The sequence below is a fragment of the Simochromis diagramma genome, unplaced genomic scaffold, assembly GCF_900408965.1.
Source record: "Simochromis diagramma unplaced genomic scaffold, fSimDia1.1 OVJJ01000618.1, whole genome shotgun sequence".
Taxonomy (NCBI): domain Eukaryota; kingdom Metazoa; phylum Chordata; class Actinopteri; order Cichliformes; family Cichlidae; genus Simochromis; species Simochromis diagramma.
The window spans coordinates 11092209-11111878 of NW_024387423.1; the positions used below are offsets into that span (position 1 = coordinate 11092209).

The 19670-nt window shown below is 41.1% G+C and overlaps 1 protein-coding gene across 1 annotated transcript in view; it reads left to right on the forward strand.

Annotated features, from left to right (window-relative positions):
* rims2a (regulating synaptic membrane exocytosis 2a) overlaps positions 1 to 19044 on the forward strand; it is a 153469-nt gene extending 134425 nt beyond the window's left edge. The window contains 5 exon segments of the mRNA XM_040013344.1: positions 15141 to 15282; positions 15448 to 15560; positions 15678 to 15779; positions 15917 to 16056; positions 16406 to 19044. Of these exon segments, the coding sequence (XP_039869278.1) occupies positions 15141 to 15282; positions 15448 to 15560; positions 15678 to 15779; positions 15917 to 16056; positions 16406 to 16609 (701 nt within the window). The 3' untranslated portion in view covers positions 16610 to 19044.
* The last annotated feature ends 626 nt before the right edge of the window (positions 19045 to 19670 follow it).

Consider the following 19670-nt stretch of genomic DNA (forward strand, 5'->3'; position numbering starts at 1 on the left):
ATTTTGAAATACTTTTAAAAAACACTATTAGGCTTTTACATGCAATCATTTAAGGCATTGTCACTCAATCATTCATCAGCTTGACTTATTATGTTAATTTATCTCAGTAATTTATTTATCCTTTCTTCTATGTGCATTATGTTTTAAGCTTGACAGAGATGCAGTTTATTTCCTAAACACCTCAGTAAAGCAGCTTCCATGCAGATTAAAAAGCAGATAGTTAAACAGTCTAATGTTGCAAGCTTATTGGAAATCCATCTTCATACTTTCACCACGTGTGTATTTCTTCATAAACTTTCCTTCCAACTCGCCTCTGAAGAGGGCAGCCTGTAATTTCAGTGTAATTGCTATCTGTGCTGCTGATCTGCAGGTGGGATGCTTTTTCATTCTTTCCTTTTTCTGTTTGTTAATATTTTAATTTTAAATATTGTTTTCAGCCTTATGGTGTTGTGAATCCACTTTAAATAAAAAAACAAATTTTGTTCCAGTTGTTTACAACTTTAGCTGATGTGAGGTAATGGCTTTATAAAACACTTCATACTCATTAAGCCCCTGAAACCATTTTTGTAGCATGGCTGGTAGCGTTTTACCTGATAATAAATTTCACTTGTGTCTCCCCACCCCCACCTGTCCTCATTATGTTTCACATGCAGTTGCACAGCGATCTTTGTGACTCAGCACCGGCCTCTAAGTATTAAGGCTGAGATGATGATCAGTCAAACAAAAAAGGCAACAGTGGCCGAGGTAGCCTGCAGTGATATAGAAATAAGGAATATGTGGAATCAGTGGGAGGGATTTAAGTATGTTATATGATACGTTGTCAGTAACATCTAGTTTCCTGTTCCCCTGGGTGCAGCCTGGAGTGTTCCAGCAATTTATTTATTTTTTCTTACGACCCTGAAAGAAACCTGACCAGATTTGACCTTCTCTTTTTATAAATCTGGAGATAAATTCAAGTCTCTGTTCTTTTTTTATAGTTATTTTATAATGTTTCTCCCTAAGACATTTATTTTGATGCTCTAAAAGTTATCTGTAAACATCTTGTCATGTAACCGTCCTATTTTTGCTCCTAGAAACTGAATTATTTTGGTGACCTCAGATTTAATGTTGATAGTGCACCTGATTCTGCGGTCACATAGCTGGGTAACTGACTAATGAAGATTTATATGGAGATATTTCATCCATGAAGAGTTGAAATATTCAGCGGCTTGAGTCTGGTCAGTAAAAGATTCAAAACTTTGCTTTGAGTACTAATCTTTGAGTGAACCTATAGCCAAATGTATACAGTATAGAAAGAAAGCGATGGCTGCCCCCCTTTCTCCCTCCTATTACACCAGGTACTGACGCAGTTTTGGACCTCCACATACATCTGTTTTTGTATGTGGTAAAATAGCTGAACTTTGAGCTTTCAGCCAAGGTAATTTATCTTCGGTGTTAAGCTGGGTGCCTATCTCAGCAGCTCCTCTGCTAGCTGAGGCCGCTAATTAATCTCCTAGGGGGCCGGCGCAGACACACTGCTCTCAGAGTGATGCATGAATGGAACACAGCAGCACAGGTACAGCCCCAACCCTCTTTCTGCCTCACCTAGTCTTTCAGATCTTCTTGATATTATTATATCTCTATCATTATTGTGTTTTCTTCCCATCTTTCTCTAACCTCCTTCATTATTCCCCCTACCATCTCTTCTAGCTGTTCTTTTTCCCCTGCGTGTCCTCCATCATTCTCGATTTCAACAATTCAAAAGCGGCTTCATGGTTGTTAATCAGTCCAGGCACTCAGACAAGTCATCTTTGCATTGACCTAAATAACTGCTGATCTACTTTAGGTAGGATGAGGCTTTTGAAAGTTTCAGATTTGTTTCATGAATCAGCTGCAAGAATGAGTCATGATGGTCAGCAGTAGGTCCAGTAATCGACATGCAGCAGACAATAAAAATAAAACCCTCATTTCCACACATGACTCAGAAATAGCAATGGATGATCCTGAAACATCCTGTTGTTAAAAGTTATTCAGCAGATTCAGTTTATTAGTGCTTTAACTGAGCAAGAGGCAGCATTATGTGATTGACAGTTTTCATCTAATGACTGAACACGGTCGTCCATCTGTGAAGTCTGCACTTATTCAGTCAGGCTTACCCGAGTAGCCCTAAAGCTTTACGCCACCAACATTTACAGGCACAGCGTTCATGGGTGTCCATTATAGTGCTTCTGCAGTTAGTACTGAAGTTGGTCTGGAAGTTGTTAAGGTTTACCCTCTGCAGTTGACAGTACGGATTTCTCATGGCTGGTTGTTGTATGCACCAGATGTCAGTTTTATATCTTCATTACATGATGTCCATAACAAATAAATCCCAGCTGCCAAGTCCCTACAGTGTAAATTACCCTGAAAAAATTGTTGTTATGAATTCTTTAATGAAGTCCCTTTGTGTTCTGTCTCACTTGGGATGATACTTAAACTCACACTTTAATTATATTATCCCCCAACTAGCGTACACAAAGTAAAAGGCATGCATTGACGTGGCGATCGGAGATCATAAAACGTCAGTGAAACTTAGCAACTTATAACTGATGCAAAGCAAGCAGGTATTGAATTAAATTGATCTTATCTCTGGTGATGGTTGTATAGTTGATTAAGATGAAACCCTAATGCGTTTTCTCATTATATTATGAGATCGTGGCTCAAGAGTTGGCAGTTCGTCTTGTAATCGGTTCGGTTTGAGCCCCGGCTCCAACAGTCTCGGTTGTTGTGTCCTTGGGCAAGACATTTCACCCGTTGCCTACTGGTGGTGGTCAGAGGGCCCGGTGGTGCCAGTGTCCGGCAGCCACGCCTCTGTCAGTGCATCCTAGGGCAGCTGTGGCTACAATGTAGCTTGCCATCACCAGTGTGTGAATGTGTGGATGACTGAATGTAGTGTAAAGCGCTTTGGACTAAGTAAAAGCGCTATACAAATACAGGCCATTTACCATAATCAGAATCAGAATCAGAATACTTTATTGATCCCTGGGGGAAATAATATTACACTGTCACACTTCCTGGTGCTGGAACTGACGCCCACTTATGTGCTAAAGTTGTTTTCACACTTACGCAACAGTCCTGAACTTTTCTAAGACCTAACTAGCAGAAGGGAACATGGCAAACCTCCTGCACAGTTGGATCACACACAAGCTGGTCTTTAACCTGCCAGTTCCCAAGCTGCCAGCTACTGATGTATGAACAGCTAATACCTGTCTGGTTTATTCATTGCTAGCAACTGGGCATCCTGTGGCCTGCCTGCTGCACACTCCTTCCAGGCAGCTACTTCAACCAATACAGAGTATTAATGGTAACACAAACACATGTGAAGGGGACTATTTCATATGCAAAAGAACAACTATGGACATAATTCTGACCCTTGACTCCTGAGATTGTCTAAAGTTAATGTCTGAAAAACAGTTTAAGAGTGCACAGATATCAGCTAAGACAAGTATATGCTCTTTGTGTGTGTGTGTGTGTGTGTGTGTGTGTGTGTGTGTGTGTGGGGGGGGTTGGGTGTTCTGACTGTAAATGATCACTCAGTCATATTGTTTATTCATAAGCTGTGATGTGAATTTCCGAGGTAGCGTACTAAACAGATTGTTTTCATACTGAGCGTGTGCAGGACATGGTGTCTCTCCCAGCAGACAGTGTATTTTGTCCTTTCTAAGCTATCAGCCAATGTTCTTGTTTTGAAGATATTAACCAATGTTCTTGTTTTGAAGATGTTTTTTTTTTCTTAATGTGCTCTTTATTCATCCATCCATCCATTTACTTCTGCTTATCTGGGACCGGGACGCTGAGGCAGCAGCCTAAGGAGAGTCCAGATCTCCCTCTTCCCGGCCACCTCCTCCAGTTTGTCCACTCGGAACGCAAAGGCATTCCCAGGCCAGTCAAGAGATATAATCTCTCCAATGTGTCCTGGGTGTGCCCCATTGCCTCCCCCCCAGTGGGACATGTCCAGAACACCTCACCCAGTAGGCATCCTTGTCAGTTGCCCAAACCATCTCAACTCAGTCCTTTCGATGTCGAGAAGTAGCGGCTCGACTCTGAGCCCCTTCTGGATAGCTGAACTCCTCACCCTATCTCTAAGGAAAAGGCCACCCTTTGGAGAAAGCTCATTTCCACCACTTTTATCTCTCGCTCTCCCTCTTTTGGTCACTACTCAAAGCCTGTGACCATAGGTGAGGGTGGGGGCGTAGATGGACCAGTGCTGATTCTCATTCCCGCCACTTGTTGTGCTGTTTAAGCGTTGCATAATTCAGTTGTGATCTAAAGAAAATATGAAGAGCTGCCAGTGCTAGACTATTAAGCTATTAAGCTTCAGGAAATTAGCGAGTTATTTCAAAATGTTTTAACCTTGAACAATAAAGAATCTACACAATAAAAGCGTTTCAATTAAATTTAATTTCTTTTAACCCATATGGAAAAGATATATATAAATCTTATAAGGTTTGTATCTGTCTTGTGTGAAACTTGTATGAAAAGCATACAAGAGTGAAAACAGATATAAGATCCCTTGAAAAATTCTATAAATGAAACGTATGTTTTGGATACTTACTAAAACAATATATGAAAGTAATGAGAAAGTGGCCACTTTCATGAGTAAATCATATAAGCCTTATATGATTCACTATATGAAGTAAGCCAAATCTTAAGCAAATCTTTTATAAGTTTTTTCTATTTCTTTTCCATATGGGAAGTTTCATTATCATGTTCAGTGATTTTCTGCTTTGAGTAGACTAAAAACACACAGTGACCCATAGAAGGATGAAAGTACACATGATTTTACAACTTTTAAAAAAAAATGCTGAGTGTTGTAAATAAACAGTATCAGTCAAAAGTTTGGGTGGACTCTGCCATTCACATGACTGGTATGTAGGGATGGGTACCGGTATGGCACCGGTTCTGACATAAACGGTAGTAACCAGACCGAAAAGGAGCACACATTTCGGTGCTTTATTTCAGTGCTTTTTTTTCCTGAGATGTGACACACTTTGGATTCTAGACAATCATTTTACGTTTCCGAGGATAGTAGGCGGGCCCAGGTACGTACGTTCTTTTAGAGCAGAGCTACAGATTAAAAATGCCCAAGGCGAAGCGGTCAAAAGTCTGGCTGTACTTCACAGCAAAAGATGCAAACTGAGCAGCCTGCAACAAGTGCTTTAAGGTGACACTGTGATACTGTCAAAGGAGGTAACACCTCGAATCTGATGAAACACCTGGCAACCTATAGCATTTTGTTAAAAGCCGAGAAATGCACCGTATTTGATAGCTTGCTGCCAGACCTCACACCGTGCACATCTACTGCGCGTGGGTTGCCTGTTATCAGACCCGGAGTTAGCAACATCCCCCAAAAACCCGAAGAGGAGAGTCCTGGCCCCTAGCCCTGCCAGTGTAGCAGAAATGATGACGGATGATGATGGCAGCAGCAGCCGTTCTTCTCTGCGTGAGTAGCTTAATGTTGTTCGTGTGTAATTTGCTTTGAGTAGAATAACCACGTTATTACATGAATTCATGTAAGGTGAACTAGCAAACACCATCGTAGTTACATACGGCTTTCTTCTTGTTTGATGGCAGGTACTCCCTTCACCCTGGCCAAAAAGGCTAAAATGACCAAAGAAAAAGTGGGAAACAGTTAAACATGAGAGGTTTTTGGACAAAGTTTGTGTTTTTTTTCCATTGTTTAAGCACTGCTTCCAGCCAAGAGTGATACCATATATGCCCTCTAGCTGCAGAAAAGGCTAACATTGTTATCTTTTTACAAAAAAACAGCTAAACATGAGAGGTTTTTGGACAAAGTTTGTGTTCTCCATTCTTTAAGCACCGGTTCAAGCACCGTTTAAGCCCCGGCACCATGTCAAAAGTACCGGTTTGGTACTGGTATGGATAAATCCTAAACGATACCCATCCCTACTGGTATGTTATATGTTTGAGTCAAAGATTATTTGTCTTCAGGCAGCATCTCAGTGAGCTCAGGTTTAAAGCCGTTGACTCATCTTCTGCCCATTCCCTGCTCCATCAGCTGCACGGTGCTTTTACCTGCGGTGTGACTCACACTCCTCAGCCATATGTCTCCCTTGCCTGAATTTGAAGCTTGGACGCAGTTTAAGAATACACTTGTACTGCCACGTCTCGCAGTTCAAGCACAGCACATTCTTCGCTCCCGCCCGAGCAGAGCTAAAATAGAACTTACACAATGCATTTTTAGATTTTTAGGCATTGCTAAAAATACTGTACTTCCTCTCCTGATTGTTTTTTTTTTTTTCTTTAAATGTAGCTGTCAGTCAGAGAGGAAGTCTGATGAGGCATGTACTGGAAAAATACTGTGGTAAGGGTAGTCATAGAGTCTGGGCTGGATGCTTCTGTGTTTTATAAAAGTGGTTAAAGCAACTTATTTCCTCTTTCAGTCTGAGAGGTAAATAAGCCGTAGTAATATAATTGTTGCAATTTTCGCAATCTAAAGAACATATTGCATATGACAGTAGTCTGTTGTGACCGTAAGAGATGTCAGCAGTTTCTATCAGATCGTATTTGGATCCTCTTTCTCTTTCTAATGAGTTTTCCATCTGTTGTTGCTTCAGTGTTTGCACCACTGAGTGGATGGAGGCAGCCAGGGGACAAACTGTTCAAACGTCACCTGCAGAGCCCGTTTTAAATATTGCTTTTAGCCTGACAACTTCTACCTAAGGTGCAAAGTGAAGAGCAGGAAACGCTGTGTATACATGTGTGAGTGGAGTCTCCTTTCATATGTAGTAAACAACTTGAGGTGGAACATTATTTTATTTTGAGCACTTTTGATTGCGTTATGCATTTTTATGAAGTGTTCAGCCATTTAAGGTTTTAAGTTTGACTGGGCCTTTTCATATTCATATTTCAGTAAATTGTTTCTTTGCGTGCAGACATAACAACTGTGTCCAGACAATGTTAGCATCATGCTATTTTTAAAAAAGAGGAACGTAAAGAAAGCTAAAGATTTGTTTTGGGTTTTTTTTTTGTACTGTGTACATGTCAAGATTGTGTCTTTATGTGTAGCAGCCAAAGATATTCTGGATGCAGCTTTAATATAATGTGAGGTGAGATTGGACATCACACATAGCTTCACATTCCTCATTATATTTGACTGAGACACAGGAGGGAAAGCTGTTTTTGTAGCAAGCGTGTTTATCTACCTTTGCACTGTATCCTTGTGTACATATTCACATGCTTATTGGTGTCTGTTTGCCTACGTCCATGCATGTGAGGGAAAGTGTTAGAGCCCTCCATTAAGCTCTGTTTACAGTGTGCAGGGTCAGAGTTGCTGTCTGATGCTTGGCCTGGTCTGGGCTCATCACTCACATCAAGACTTCTGAAGGCTTTCGCCTGTTAGTCCCACCACCTCTCAGGCAGATTGTACACAAGGACTTCTGGGATATTACGGTCCTATGTTGTTGTAGATTCTTCACATTCCTGCCTTCTGAGGTGCTTGTGATTTCCAGTTGTGTGGTCATTGTCTGGCAGATTTATCATAGTATAGAGCAAAGCAAGATATGTTCTGTGTTAACCAGCATTAGTCACAGTGTTGTGAAATCAGAGAGTAGTACGCTTATGACCTAAGATGGAGATGCTTTTAGAGGAAGGAGTGTCAAATACTTTAATTCTAAATCACATGAGCTAAAGGTCTGATGTCTTGCTTAACTGGCACCCCGATCACGTCAACGTTTAATAGAAAGGCCAGCCAATATTGGCTCCTGAAGTCTTTCGGCACGTCATTTATCTAACATGCAATCTGGTCTTGGTAACTGCAGCCACGTGTTTTTAATAAAGAGGTAAAGCAGCTAAAGGTCTAGTGACGCGACCTAGATTCTAACTACACTCTTACTACAAACACATTGCTGAGTGTGTTTAAAATGCTCTGATCTGTAATGAAGTCTTTTTTTTGTTAAGCATGATCTGTATTACCCAGCAAATAAAAGTTTCAAAGTTTCTTTTCGTACTTGATGCAAACTCTGTTTTCACAGTCCGTGAACACGCATCCACGTGCTGCATTAATGTTGACTGTAATTAAGCATATTTTTGTCTCCAGTTGCTGTGCGTGTCAGGTCAAGTGAAAATTGTTGCAGTGCCTCTTTCTTTCACTATGTCACTGGTTGTGGGTGGACAGATAACAATAAACTGTGCCCAAGATACAAAATTTGAAGTTATCCACACGTGTCTAATGCATTGCTGGAGACACGTGCGCACGAGCCAGCTACAGAGGAGAGAAGAATTATTGTGGTCTGCTGTTATTGTTTTGGCAAAGCCATGACGTGAATCACCACTTTCTCTTAAGCAGTTAATGAGTAAGGGCACTTACTATATCTTTTTGCAGCTCTGGTAGTTCCATATTGTCTGTGTCTGGCTTCAGTCTACCTCACAGTACAAGTACAATTCTAATGACCTTTTTTTGCTCTAGCAGAAACATACCAGAGAAGCCAAGTGACGAGTTTAGCACTATACTTAACGGTGATACTGTAAAGGAATCTACAGAGAACCTCACACTCCAAAACATGTGACTGAATTAAAGGAGTAATCATGAATGCCTTATTTTTTTTAGTCAATCCATTAATATTTGCACTTACACTCTCTTACATTTACACTCTGGCATCAAGACACATTCATGTTTTACTGCCAATAAAACAGCAGGCCCGTTATAGGTTCTGTCTACTTCTGTTTGCTACTGTTAGTAAAAATCACTGAATAGAGTGACGAATTGCTACTGTAGAGGAAACCGTGATTAGCATTCAGCTATTAGCAGTCCTAATGTGCTTTCCTTAGAAATATTCCTCTAGCAGGGTTTTGGTGTATAAGCCGCTTTACAAATTGCTTCCCCTGTTTTTGGTCCAGCTAATATAATTAAGCAGGTCATACGAGTGAAATACACTGACCATATTTCATTGTTAATGCTAAAACATTTTACTGCAGTTTTTTGTATTTAAGTCCTTGGCCAAAAGTTTGCTAACATCTCTGTGTGGCTCTACATGGACAAAGCAAAGCTGAATTCAGACACACAGGTATCCTTACAGTCTTTGTTAAGGAATCTACTTTAAATTAGTACAACTGACCAGTTACTTTACATTGGAGGGAGTTGAACCACCTAAGGTAGATATGGAGTTTAGGCCCCAATTGCACAAGGATCGAGACTGGTTGGTAATTGTAAACATACACGGCAGACCCAGTGGCATTTTAATCATGTTTATTTCATCGGTTGTTGGACACACAGAGCTGCAGCTCTCCCGCTGCCAGTTCGACATAACAACAACCTTAATTCAGAGTCCCGACTTTTAAGCTGGCGAGGAGTGATTGCAGATGCTGCGCAGGTGCGTCCATTGCACCTGTAGCAGCATCGCAAACCACGCCCCGCCACAGTAATCACCAGTTGCTAAGGAATAAAAAGTTGCCAGAGGTTGCTACAGGTTGCTGGCCATTACTGTGAAATTGATTGTGAAACCCCAGTCACCCTGTCCTAAAGAGTGGTGACTTAGGGGGGGAATACATGTATTCCCTGATCTGTTTGAAACTGGTTTCCAAACTTGTAAACTACTTCCCAACTACTTTTTGAGCAGTGGTGAAACTGAGATTGTTTATCTTCAAAGTAAAAGTCTCATCTCTTGAAATGTGTTGGTTTCAGTGGTAAGGCACAACTTTTACTTTATGGGCAAATATTCTCCATTTCTAGCTTGTGTTGCACTTTTTCCGAGCAGCTCCGTTGTTAGTTAGTGAGTCTTTGAAGTCTGTGTCTTCCAGACAAATTACAGGCAACTCTGGCAATCTGCTAGCAACCAAAAGCAACCCTGGGGGGGGGGGGGGTTTGGTAAAGCATCCTCTTTCTGACTGACTTCAGCCAGAGACAGTCAACAACCTCAAGCAACCACTTGCCAACCTATTGGTACGATTTTCCCCAGTGATTGAAGGTTGCCATGTGCGTCTGAGGCCTCAGTTAAATTAAACTGCTTGGAAAACATAGTTCCAGGTTTCTTAAAAAGATAAAAATTAAAAAGATCAAATTCATATCATACAAATTTCTAGTCACATGCCAGCAATATCTCCACTTATTTAAACAACTTGAACTCATATCTGTTCATAAACTCAGTCATTAGACTAATTAGGTTTTTGACCTGCTGGCTTTGAGTTTATCTAAAGCAGGGATATCAAACTCATTTTACATAGTGAGCCACATAAAGCCAAGTTTGATTTTAAGTAAACCCGACCAGTAAAATTCCCCTTTGTGTTATACATTTAATGGTGTTGTAGTAAATGAAAGAAATCTGTCAGCATGACTCTTTGGGCTAAAAGTGTAAGGAATAGGTAGAAAATAAGATTTTTCTATAGCAGATTGTGAAAAAACAGGAAAGTAATTCAATAATTGAATTACTTTGGTGTGGCATGTCTATATCAGAAGGAAAAAGTCCAAAACTTTCGTCCACCATATTTTCTAAAGCCATTGAGTGGGCTGGCTTAGAGTCTCTGCTGGGCTGATTAAGGCCCCTGGTCCTTATGTTTGACACCCCCTGATCTAGAACTTAACAGGAGATGACCAAAATCATTCAGCATCATCCAATTCATAGCTTTAAAATCACTTTAATAAAAAAATGTCAGCCTTCTCTTAGTGCTACAAAAGCAGCAAAATAACCACCAAAGAAAGTTGAATTCATCACACGGAGAAGATAACCTCTGAGCCTGGATCAACGATCAGAAACACAGAGCTACATCATCATCATGAGGGCAAAGATCAGAAGTTTTCTGATAAAAGTTTAAACATTCTCACTGTTTGAATTCAGAGAAGCACTTACATGATCCTTAAATGAGTTAAACGAGTTTGTGGTTCATATTAAATCAAGTGTTTGTATTATAACTGTGCGCTCTTCTCCGATTCCCCCTGTGGCGGTAAACGTGAAGAGTTGTTTTGTCAGTGGTGACCTAGATGAAACCCGCAAATGGACATTAAGTGGCTCCTTCATGGAAGTAGGTTGCAGTGTCTCAGAGAGAGGAACTTTTGCCTCTGCAGTAACACCACAGGGAGCTTCCTATATTTACCGTGGTGCAAAGAAAGTGCCATAATTGTCTTGTCCTGCGCCTATTCTGCCACATTCATATTGAGAACAAAAAAGCAGGACTGCTGGCAGCATGTCGGGGCAGCACAGTTTCTCAGGATTTATGCTTGAACCTAATGCGGTGGTGACAGCTACCAGAGAAGCTGGAGTTCGGCTGAAAGTCGTGCATTTGCTTTGAGGTATCACTCACAGCCGATGCCGGTGGTACATTCATGAGCACTTGAAGGACCACCGGTGAAGAAGTCCTTTCAGCGAGCGACGCTGTTGAGTCTCTTGGCTCTCGACTGTTTAAAATAAGCTGACCCCAGCTGTCCACAAATGGCAGAAATGGAATGAAGAAAAAGAAAAGTTAATATTTAGAAATGTGAGGCTCTAATTCAAACAAAGAGTCTTTGTGGCTGTTTAAAAGTTTGTGATGGATGACGAGAGCCATACTTTCTTTTAACGTGGCTGTGCCACAAAGGGACGACAGACGAGAGGGGTTTCAGGTCGAGCTTTTAACGTTGTTTTTCCCTTTCGTTGACTTTCTTGTCTGTGAGAAACAGAACTCCTCCTAACGCAACACAGCTGTGAAATCACGACCGTGGAAAAGAGTAAAGTGAAGGAGCAGAGTTTGGCACGTGAACTTTGAGTGATCGCCATGTGGCTCGTGCGTTCTCATCAAGTAGCAGGACTGTTGGCAGGCCTAATGGCAGCTTATTTTCACTGGCCTGTGTGCACAAAACGGGGGGAGAGGGAGGGGTGGGAGGTAGAGGATGGGAAAAAAGGAAAATAGTAGTGATGAACGGAACAAAGGGAACAAAAGAACAAGCGCAGAGAGAAAAATGAAAAAGCAAATGACAAAAGTAAGGGTATGAAAAAAAAATACTGCTGAGAAACGGAGTGGGTTAGGGAGGAGGGGGGGATCAGTATCTCTGGGTAGAGCTTGTTCACCCGCAGAGCCTGCCGAGGTGCGTCTGAGCAGCCCGGCCCTCTGATTGGCGGAGCGCAATGCAGCGCTCTCCCCTCCCCCCCTGAAGAAAGAGGTGCAGCAGGAACGTCAGACCCAGACAGCACAAGACTTGACTACTGAAGCAGCGTTTTTCCAAAGCTCTACCTAGGATGAAGTCAGCAGAGCATCTAGGGATAGACTAGATGCCAGATCCCTCTCCTGTTACAGCAGAGCATCTTCTACTGCTAGCCTTAGGAATCCATCGAATAGTATAGATTGGAGATACATTTTAAAGCTTTTATCAGCCAGAAAGGGCAAAGCTGACGCCTTGAGCATCGAATTCACCGCATTGAGGAGGACAGCCACCGGTCACCATGGGCAGGCAGGGGAACGATACCTCTCCTCCGGCTCCTGGGATGCGTATCCAGTGTTCCCAGAGCAAGATGAGCCTGTCAGCATCATTCGAAGCGTTGGCTGTCTATTTCCCCTGCATGAACTCCTTTGATGAGGAGGACGGAGGTAAGATGACAGGCGCGGAAATGTCACAGCCAAAGCTTCCTGCTGGGGGGTAAACAGTGCGGCTTAAACTAAAAGATGGCGGTGAGCGAGGGGAGATAGATTTAGGATTAGAGGGAAGCTGCAGAGGTACTGGCATGGGAGAGAACTGGGACGTTGGAAAGTTCAGAAATGTTATTAGCTCAATTAGGATGTTTAGCTCAATTAGTCTATTTCAGTAAGTGTAATGTGTTATAAGGCTTGAGCTGTCCATACTGTGCATGATCTGGTTATATGATGACATAAAGCTTAATGTGCAATTTCATCTGTGGGTGGTCAGTTTATCATCAGTTAGTTGTGGGCCAGTCACACTTCTTTCTGCATCTGTTGTTGCTGCTGCCACCAATGGTGGTGTTGTCAAAATGGAACCGGTCTGTTTGCTTACAAATGCCACTCACGCTGGTCTAAAAACCTAATTTGCCCCGCATGACTGTGACTCTGATTCTGTGGATGAAAACAAAGGACTCTGTATTTGGAATGAATCCCTCTTTAGTATTTAGTTGGAAGTAGTGCTTCTTTTTCTTTTTGCTTAGAACCACAACGTTGTTCTGACTGTCACTTCAAATTTCCTAAAAGGTAGCGTAACGCCTACTGTGTGTATTTATAGCTCAGCCTCACAATCACTTCTTGTTCTATTTGCAGTTGTATTTACAAAAGAAGATTTGCAGTGCGCGTGATCTATTCTTCTGTAGCTTTATCTGGCAACATATTTTTTGCCACACTACTCACCACTCCTCCTTTTTTTTTCTTTTTTTCTTTTAGCTACAATTTCACACTCACTTAAACTCACACTTCCACCATTGGCAGCTTCCCTAGACTCGCTGTCTTTTCCTGACTGGCAGGGTCGCAATTGGAGGGCAGCAAACTTATGGAGATGAGCCAGTTTGTCTCGTTTTGACGCCTCTCCTGCTTCGCGGTTGCTGGATAGTTTATAAAAGTAGCTTACTCTCCGACATACACTTATAACAGTCTAATCTTTATCTTACCTGCCACTGCTTTTTAATGCACCTCTGTATATTTTTGTCTATAGAGCAGATACATACATCGTTTATTTGAAATGCATTGGAACAGTATTTAAAGTGCTCAAATAAGATCGCATAGTGCTCGATATAGTGCAAAAGCTGCATAAATCCAAGACTGCGCCTTGTAACTTGTGTCAAAAGCAGAAGAGAATTACCATTAATAAATCATGTGTTTTTCAAGTTCGTTGATAACGTCTGGCTGGCCACTGAATGACAGCAGAGGTCTGCTGCAGACGTCAGAGACGACCTTTGTGGCCGCTTCTCTTATTGTAAAAAATGTGAAGAGCAGGAAGAGGAGGCGGAGGCCAGCTGAATAACTGAGATTTCAAGGCTGAAGAGCATCATGCCTGTTTTATGTCTGTGTGAGGCACAAAATGATCCTGTTTTTTTAATCTTCAGTTCCTCCTCTACTAAGGCAAACAAAGGAGAGAGGAAGGAGAGTAAAGACTGCAAGGCCTATAACTGGATTAGGACTGCTGAAGCCTAGAAATTACTCATCTGCACAAACTTGCAAAATATTAGAGAGAAATTACATAAGGTCTGTGAACGGCCGGTTTTTGCACCCTGTAGTAATGAGCTGAAGCTTTGTGTATAGTACCTCTGTGTTATTACCTTCATCAGGCTTTGCAGGGATTTTCTGACCAAATAGTGCTAAATTTGATTACACAGAAGAAGAAGAAAAAAATTAATCCCATACCTGCAAAAGGCATGAAAACATTTAGTGATGGTTGGATCACCCCGTAGCAGTGCACAATTAAATGTTTAGAAAGGGACATGTTTTCAGTTTAACACAGCTGCATGTGTATGTAGAAAGCTCATACGGAGGTTTTTAGAACTAACCTATAATGTTTCACTTCATTTGAATCTCTTGAGGAGCTTCTCAGCACATTAGGCTTACTGAAAGTAAAAGACAACTTTTTGCCAACCTTCTTTTAAATGGGATATGAAAAGTGTGTGTGTGTGTGTGTGTGTGTGTGTGTATGGTAGAGCATACATACTATACTTTTGAGGAGTTGTGTGTTTGTAAGCCGCAGGCGTGTCCACATTGTGCCACACGCACGCAGTCAGGTGGCGATGCGCAGCGGGAGGCTTAATGGAGAGAATCAGCTTTCTTCTTGGATCAGTCAGGATGGTGGGTTTGGGTTGGAGGGGTGGGGATGCATAGACAGTGAATGTTTGTAGGTGAATTTGCTCCCAGAAGTCCCCCATAGGCAGTCGGTGGCGCAGACTGGAGGAAGGCTGCACATAGTGTTCCTAATATCGATCTTTTTAAAGAGACGGCAGTGCTCTGGTATAGAATTTGAATTCACTGAGGTGCGCTTTGTTTTCAGAATCAGAATCAGAATACTTTATTAATCCCGAAGGAAATTCGTTTTCTCCTGAGGAAAGATTTATGTACGAGCCGATTAAAGCGTTCGTACGCCAGTGAGAATCCGCGCAAATGGTTCTCGCCGTGCGACTCGCATCCCCCCAGTTCAGTGTTGTGGACTGACAATTCTTCTCTCTCCTTCTCTGTCATTTGTGTCGTGCGTGTAACTCTGTGTTCAGAAGCGGGAGGTAAAAAGTTGCGCAGCACTATCCAGAGGAGCACAGAGACAGGCCTGGCGGTGGAGATGAGAAGCAGGATGACTCGGCAGGCCAGCAGGGAGTCCACAGACGGAAGCATGAACAGCTACAGCTCCGAGGGAAAGTAAGGAGACATGCACTTGTGCTCTGCGGACGATCAGAAAGCTAATTCAGCAGCTTTTATATACACGAAAATTTCAGAATTTCATTTGGTAACTTATATCAGGTTCTAGTCTAACTATAAACACCTGGTGTTTTTATTTTTTTTTTTTCTTTGTTAATGTTTCAGTCTCATCTTCCCTGGTGTGAGGCTGTCCTCAGATGCCCAGTTCAGTGACTTCCTGGATGGTCTTGGCCCTGCTCAGCTGGTTGGGCGACAGACATTGGCTACTCCCCCTATGGGTGAGGACAGTTATCCTTTTTTTTTCCTTTTTTTTTTTTTTACAGAGATTTGTAGCTTGAAATGATGAAAGCTTCACTTCAGACAAGTTAAAATCTTCGGTTTTGTTGGTTGTTTAGGAGACATCCAGATTGGCATGGTGGAGAAGAAAGGTGCACTGGAGGTGGAGGTCATCAGAGCCCGTGGCCTTGTGGGAAAACCAGGTTCCAAGGCACTGCCAGGTAATCAAAGCTACTAAATGTGCTAGTCTATGTCAGGTATTCACAGAGTTAATAAAGGTAAGCATGACTTGGTTGCGGAAAGAGAAAAGGAAACCTTTCAAAAGCTCATCTCTCCTTTACGCTTTCTTGATTTCCAGCACCGTATGTAAAGGTCTACCTTTTGGAAAACGGAGTCTGCATAGCCAAAAAGAAAACTAAAGTAGCAAGAAAAACCTTGGATCCTCTTTATCAGCAGCAACTGCCGTTTGAGGAGAGTCCAGGAGGGAAGGTTTTACAGGTAAGAATGTTATTCCTTTAGACTGCAACAAAGTGTCACAATTAGCATTTCTCCTTGCAGTCTGCTGGCCTCAATGCAAGGACACACAGCTGATACGGTTCTGCACATCAGATTGGCTTTTTCATATAAAAAGCTATATAAGTTGTATTGGGGTTCATCTGATTGTTGGGGTTTTCTCTGTATTATTGTATGGTCTTTACCTTACAATATAAAGCACCTTGAGGCAATTGTTGTTGTGATTTGGCACTAAATAAATAAAACTGAATTGAATTTTGACCAAGACTGTTGACTTCATTTATCTTTCTAAACTTGCTCCATCCTTTAAAGTTTTTTTCGTTCTTCTTTGCAGGTCATCGTATGGGGTGACTATGGACGTATGGACCATAAATCATTCATGGGAGCAGTTCAGATACTGTTAGATGAGCTGGACCTGTCCAACATGGTGATTGGCTGGTACAAGCTCTTTCCTCCTTCCTCACTGGTGGACCCTACTCTGGCCCCACTGACAAGAAGAGCTTCCCAATCCTCACTGGACAGTTTCTCTCGATCATAGCAGCGTGTGGACTGATAGCGTTGTTGTAGCAGCCAGTGTTGCGATTACAGGTCACGCCCCCCCGGTTACACTGCATGCTTGATGTTGTGTCTTCTGAGCCTGTTTCTAGGGGTGCAAACGTGATCCTGTGTTTTGAGCAAAAACGTCACGCACACTGTGCATGTGGCGAAGCGTATCGCGAGCGCCTGGTAGCAGGGATTGCCAGGTGTTGTTGTTGTTGTTTGGAGGAAGCCGGAATGAACTCCTTAGCACGAGGAATCCGTCAATTCCAGGTTTTCATCCAATTCGAAGCCATGGGGGTCAACACTGGGAACCTCTGAATGAGTTCTACAGAAGCCCTTTTCGAATGAAAAATCTGTGTGTTGCTTGATTTTATTTTTTTTCCTGTGTCGTTTTCATTTCTTTTATTTACTTTTTTCTTTAAATGTCAGTGTACTTGTCTCTGAAGGGGGTGACAGTGTTTCTAACCAGATGCTTGGTCACGCCACGCCAACAGACCTAGCCGTGTAGATGGAATTTTTGAGACCATCACTTTGGGTGAGGTGTGTCCCAGCTTGTAACCACACTCCCACAGACCCCAAAAAGAAAAAACCCTGCATACTCTACATATATCTACCCGTTCAACCCATACTGGTAAAGCACCGTAAAAGATTAATCAAATGCCACTTTAAAGTGGCTGCCCTCAACACCCCCTTCCCCCAAAAAAATAAATAAATACAGTAACAATCCAAACTCCATGAAAAGATGTACAATCTTACCATATTTCTTTCTCTGTTGATATATTGTATGAAAATTAAATGAGATTTTTCTTTTCCCTTTTTTTAGTTTCTTTGCATGGACACAAATTTAGCTGAATAAAAAAAGAAAGAAGAAAATTATTTTCTTGAGGCTGTAACTTGCAAAAAAAAAAGATGAAAAATAAACAGAATCAGCCATTTTCAACAATTTATATTATTTTTAAAGAAAATTTTCACTAGTGCATGGTTTTCAAGGGGAGTGAATGCAACATCGTGACTGAAAAAAAAAAGGACATTGTTTATCATTCTTTAGACCATTCATGAATCTGCATTTTGCAGACATGCAGAAAAGGGGAACTTAAGAATTATTTAACAGAAAATGTTTATGTGACAAAAAGTGATAATGAAAATAAATGTAAATGATCTATTTCATTGTAAAAGGCTAATGCCTTATAAAGATAAACATAATGTGCAAATTGTACATGTTTCTCTTTTTCTTCCTTTCCCAGGGTACTTCTCATCGTACTATTCATTGCTACCATTGTTCAGTCCCCTGACATCGTCCAGATTTTAGGACTGTTGGTTACTTTACAGTACTGTATCGTTTCACTATGTTTGTTTTCTTCCTTCTTTTGGATTTGGATTTGTTTAACAAGCATGTTGAAAAGGGTCTTTTGCAACATGGCTTGGGCACACCTTACAGTAACTCAGCATGTTTTGATAAAGATGATATTTGGAATTTTTGCAATTTCTTGTACAGTGCATGTCAACTTCATTACTTTTCTCCCTCACCTTAAATTGAGCTCTATGGCAAATTAGTTCTTGGTCTTCCTGGGCCATTTATTGAAGTTTTAACAGAACATTCCACCCCACCCGAAAGTCACATTTTCTTTCAGGTTTTTGAGGAAAAAAAAGAAGAAAAAAAAATATGACAAGGAAAATATTTTATATTTAATGGATGCTGGCGAAACAGTTGTGATTGCAAGTGTATTTTATTTCAGTATTGTTGACGAACATGCAAAAATAATCTGTACTGGTACAGCAAAGAGGTCTATACCGAATCAAGAGACGGCAAACATGCGCGACACGCGTGTTGCCATGGTTCAATTTTACATCACTGTTTGTGAAGATGAGCTAATCACAAGTTGAAATAATAAGGGATATTGCCACAGAATTTTTTTTTTCTTGTTTTAATGAAAATGAAATTACTTTACTATATTTTTGTTAGTTTTATTTAAAAGCCAAGACCAGTTTATTTTTTATTTTCTATTTTTAGTAATTAACAATACTTCTCGTGTCTGGGAAGTACATGAATCTTATAGTTGCAGTATGTCTGAATGAAACTGAATTGAGGCATTGTTCCTTTTCCACGTGAAGATAATGCATTTTAATGTCAGAGAAAAACCTTGTCGCTTTAACAAGCTACAGTATATATTTTCATTTTCATTGTACATACCTTTAGATGTCAGAATTTGAGTAAACAAGCTACCACAAGTAGACTGATAGATTCTTTTGGAAGAGGAAAAATGCCTCATGATGACAAAGACATGTTATTTATCCTTTTGAATGCCTTTTCATTTTCTCTTTTTGGTGCAATGTGTTAATGCCAAGGCTATGTCTTGGTTAAGTATGGTTGAGTACAGAGATTTATGTAAGTTATTTTTCAAATTAAAAATAAAAAAAATGATATTACACTGATGTCAAGAGTTGAGTGATGATCAAATTAACGCACACTCACACACACGCAAGTCAAATACTTTCTACATCATCTTTTACATCAATGTGAATAAGTTGCTCTTTTTAGTTGTTTATAGACAGATTCTGATTTCATTTATTGACCTAACTGCACAATGTTGCCAGTTAGGTCACTTTTCTTCATGCAATAATGGTAAAGGAATGGTTCTAAATTTCGGTCCTTAGGATGGCTTGTTTTAGGTTTGTAGGTGTTTCCCCATTTCAAAACACCTGAATGAAGAGCTTGGAGAAGACATGTAAGGTACAAATGACAGAAATGTGATATCCACCTTTCATTTCTAAAGTTCCACACAGTGTAATGAGAAACATTTAGACACATAGAAACCCATGCAATCACACATGCATGCTATTGCACATAAACCATGCATGAGCACAGACAAAGAAACACAAAAACACAGTTCTTTGTGATTTGTTGCCTGACGGTGGTTGTGGCTCACCTCCTCTACAACAACCCCGGAGTAATTCATACAAATCAATGACTGATTGGAAGGCTGGGGGTTCAATCCCTGGCTGCTCCAGTCTGAAGATCCTCGGGCAAGATACTAAACCCAAGTTGCTCCCAGTGTGTT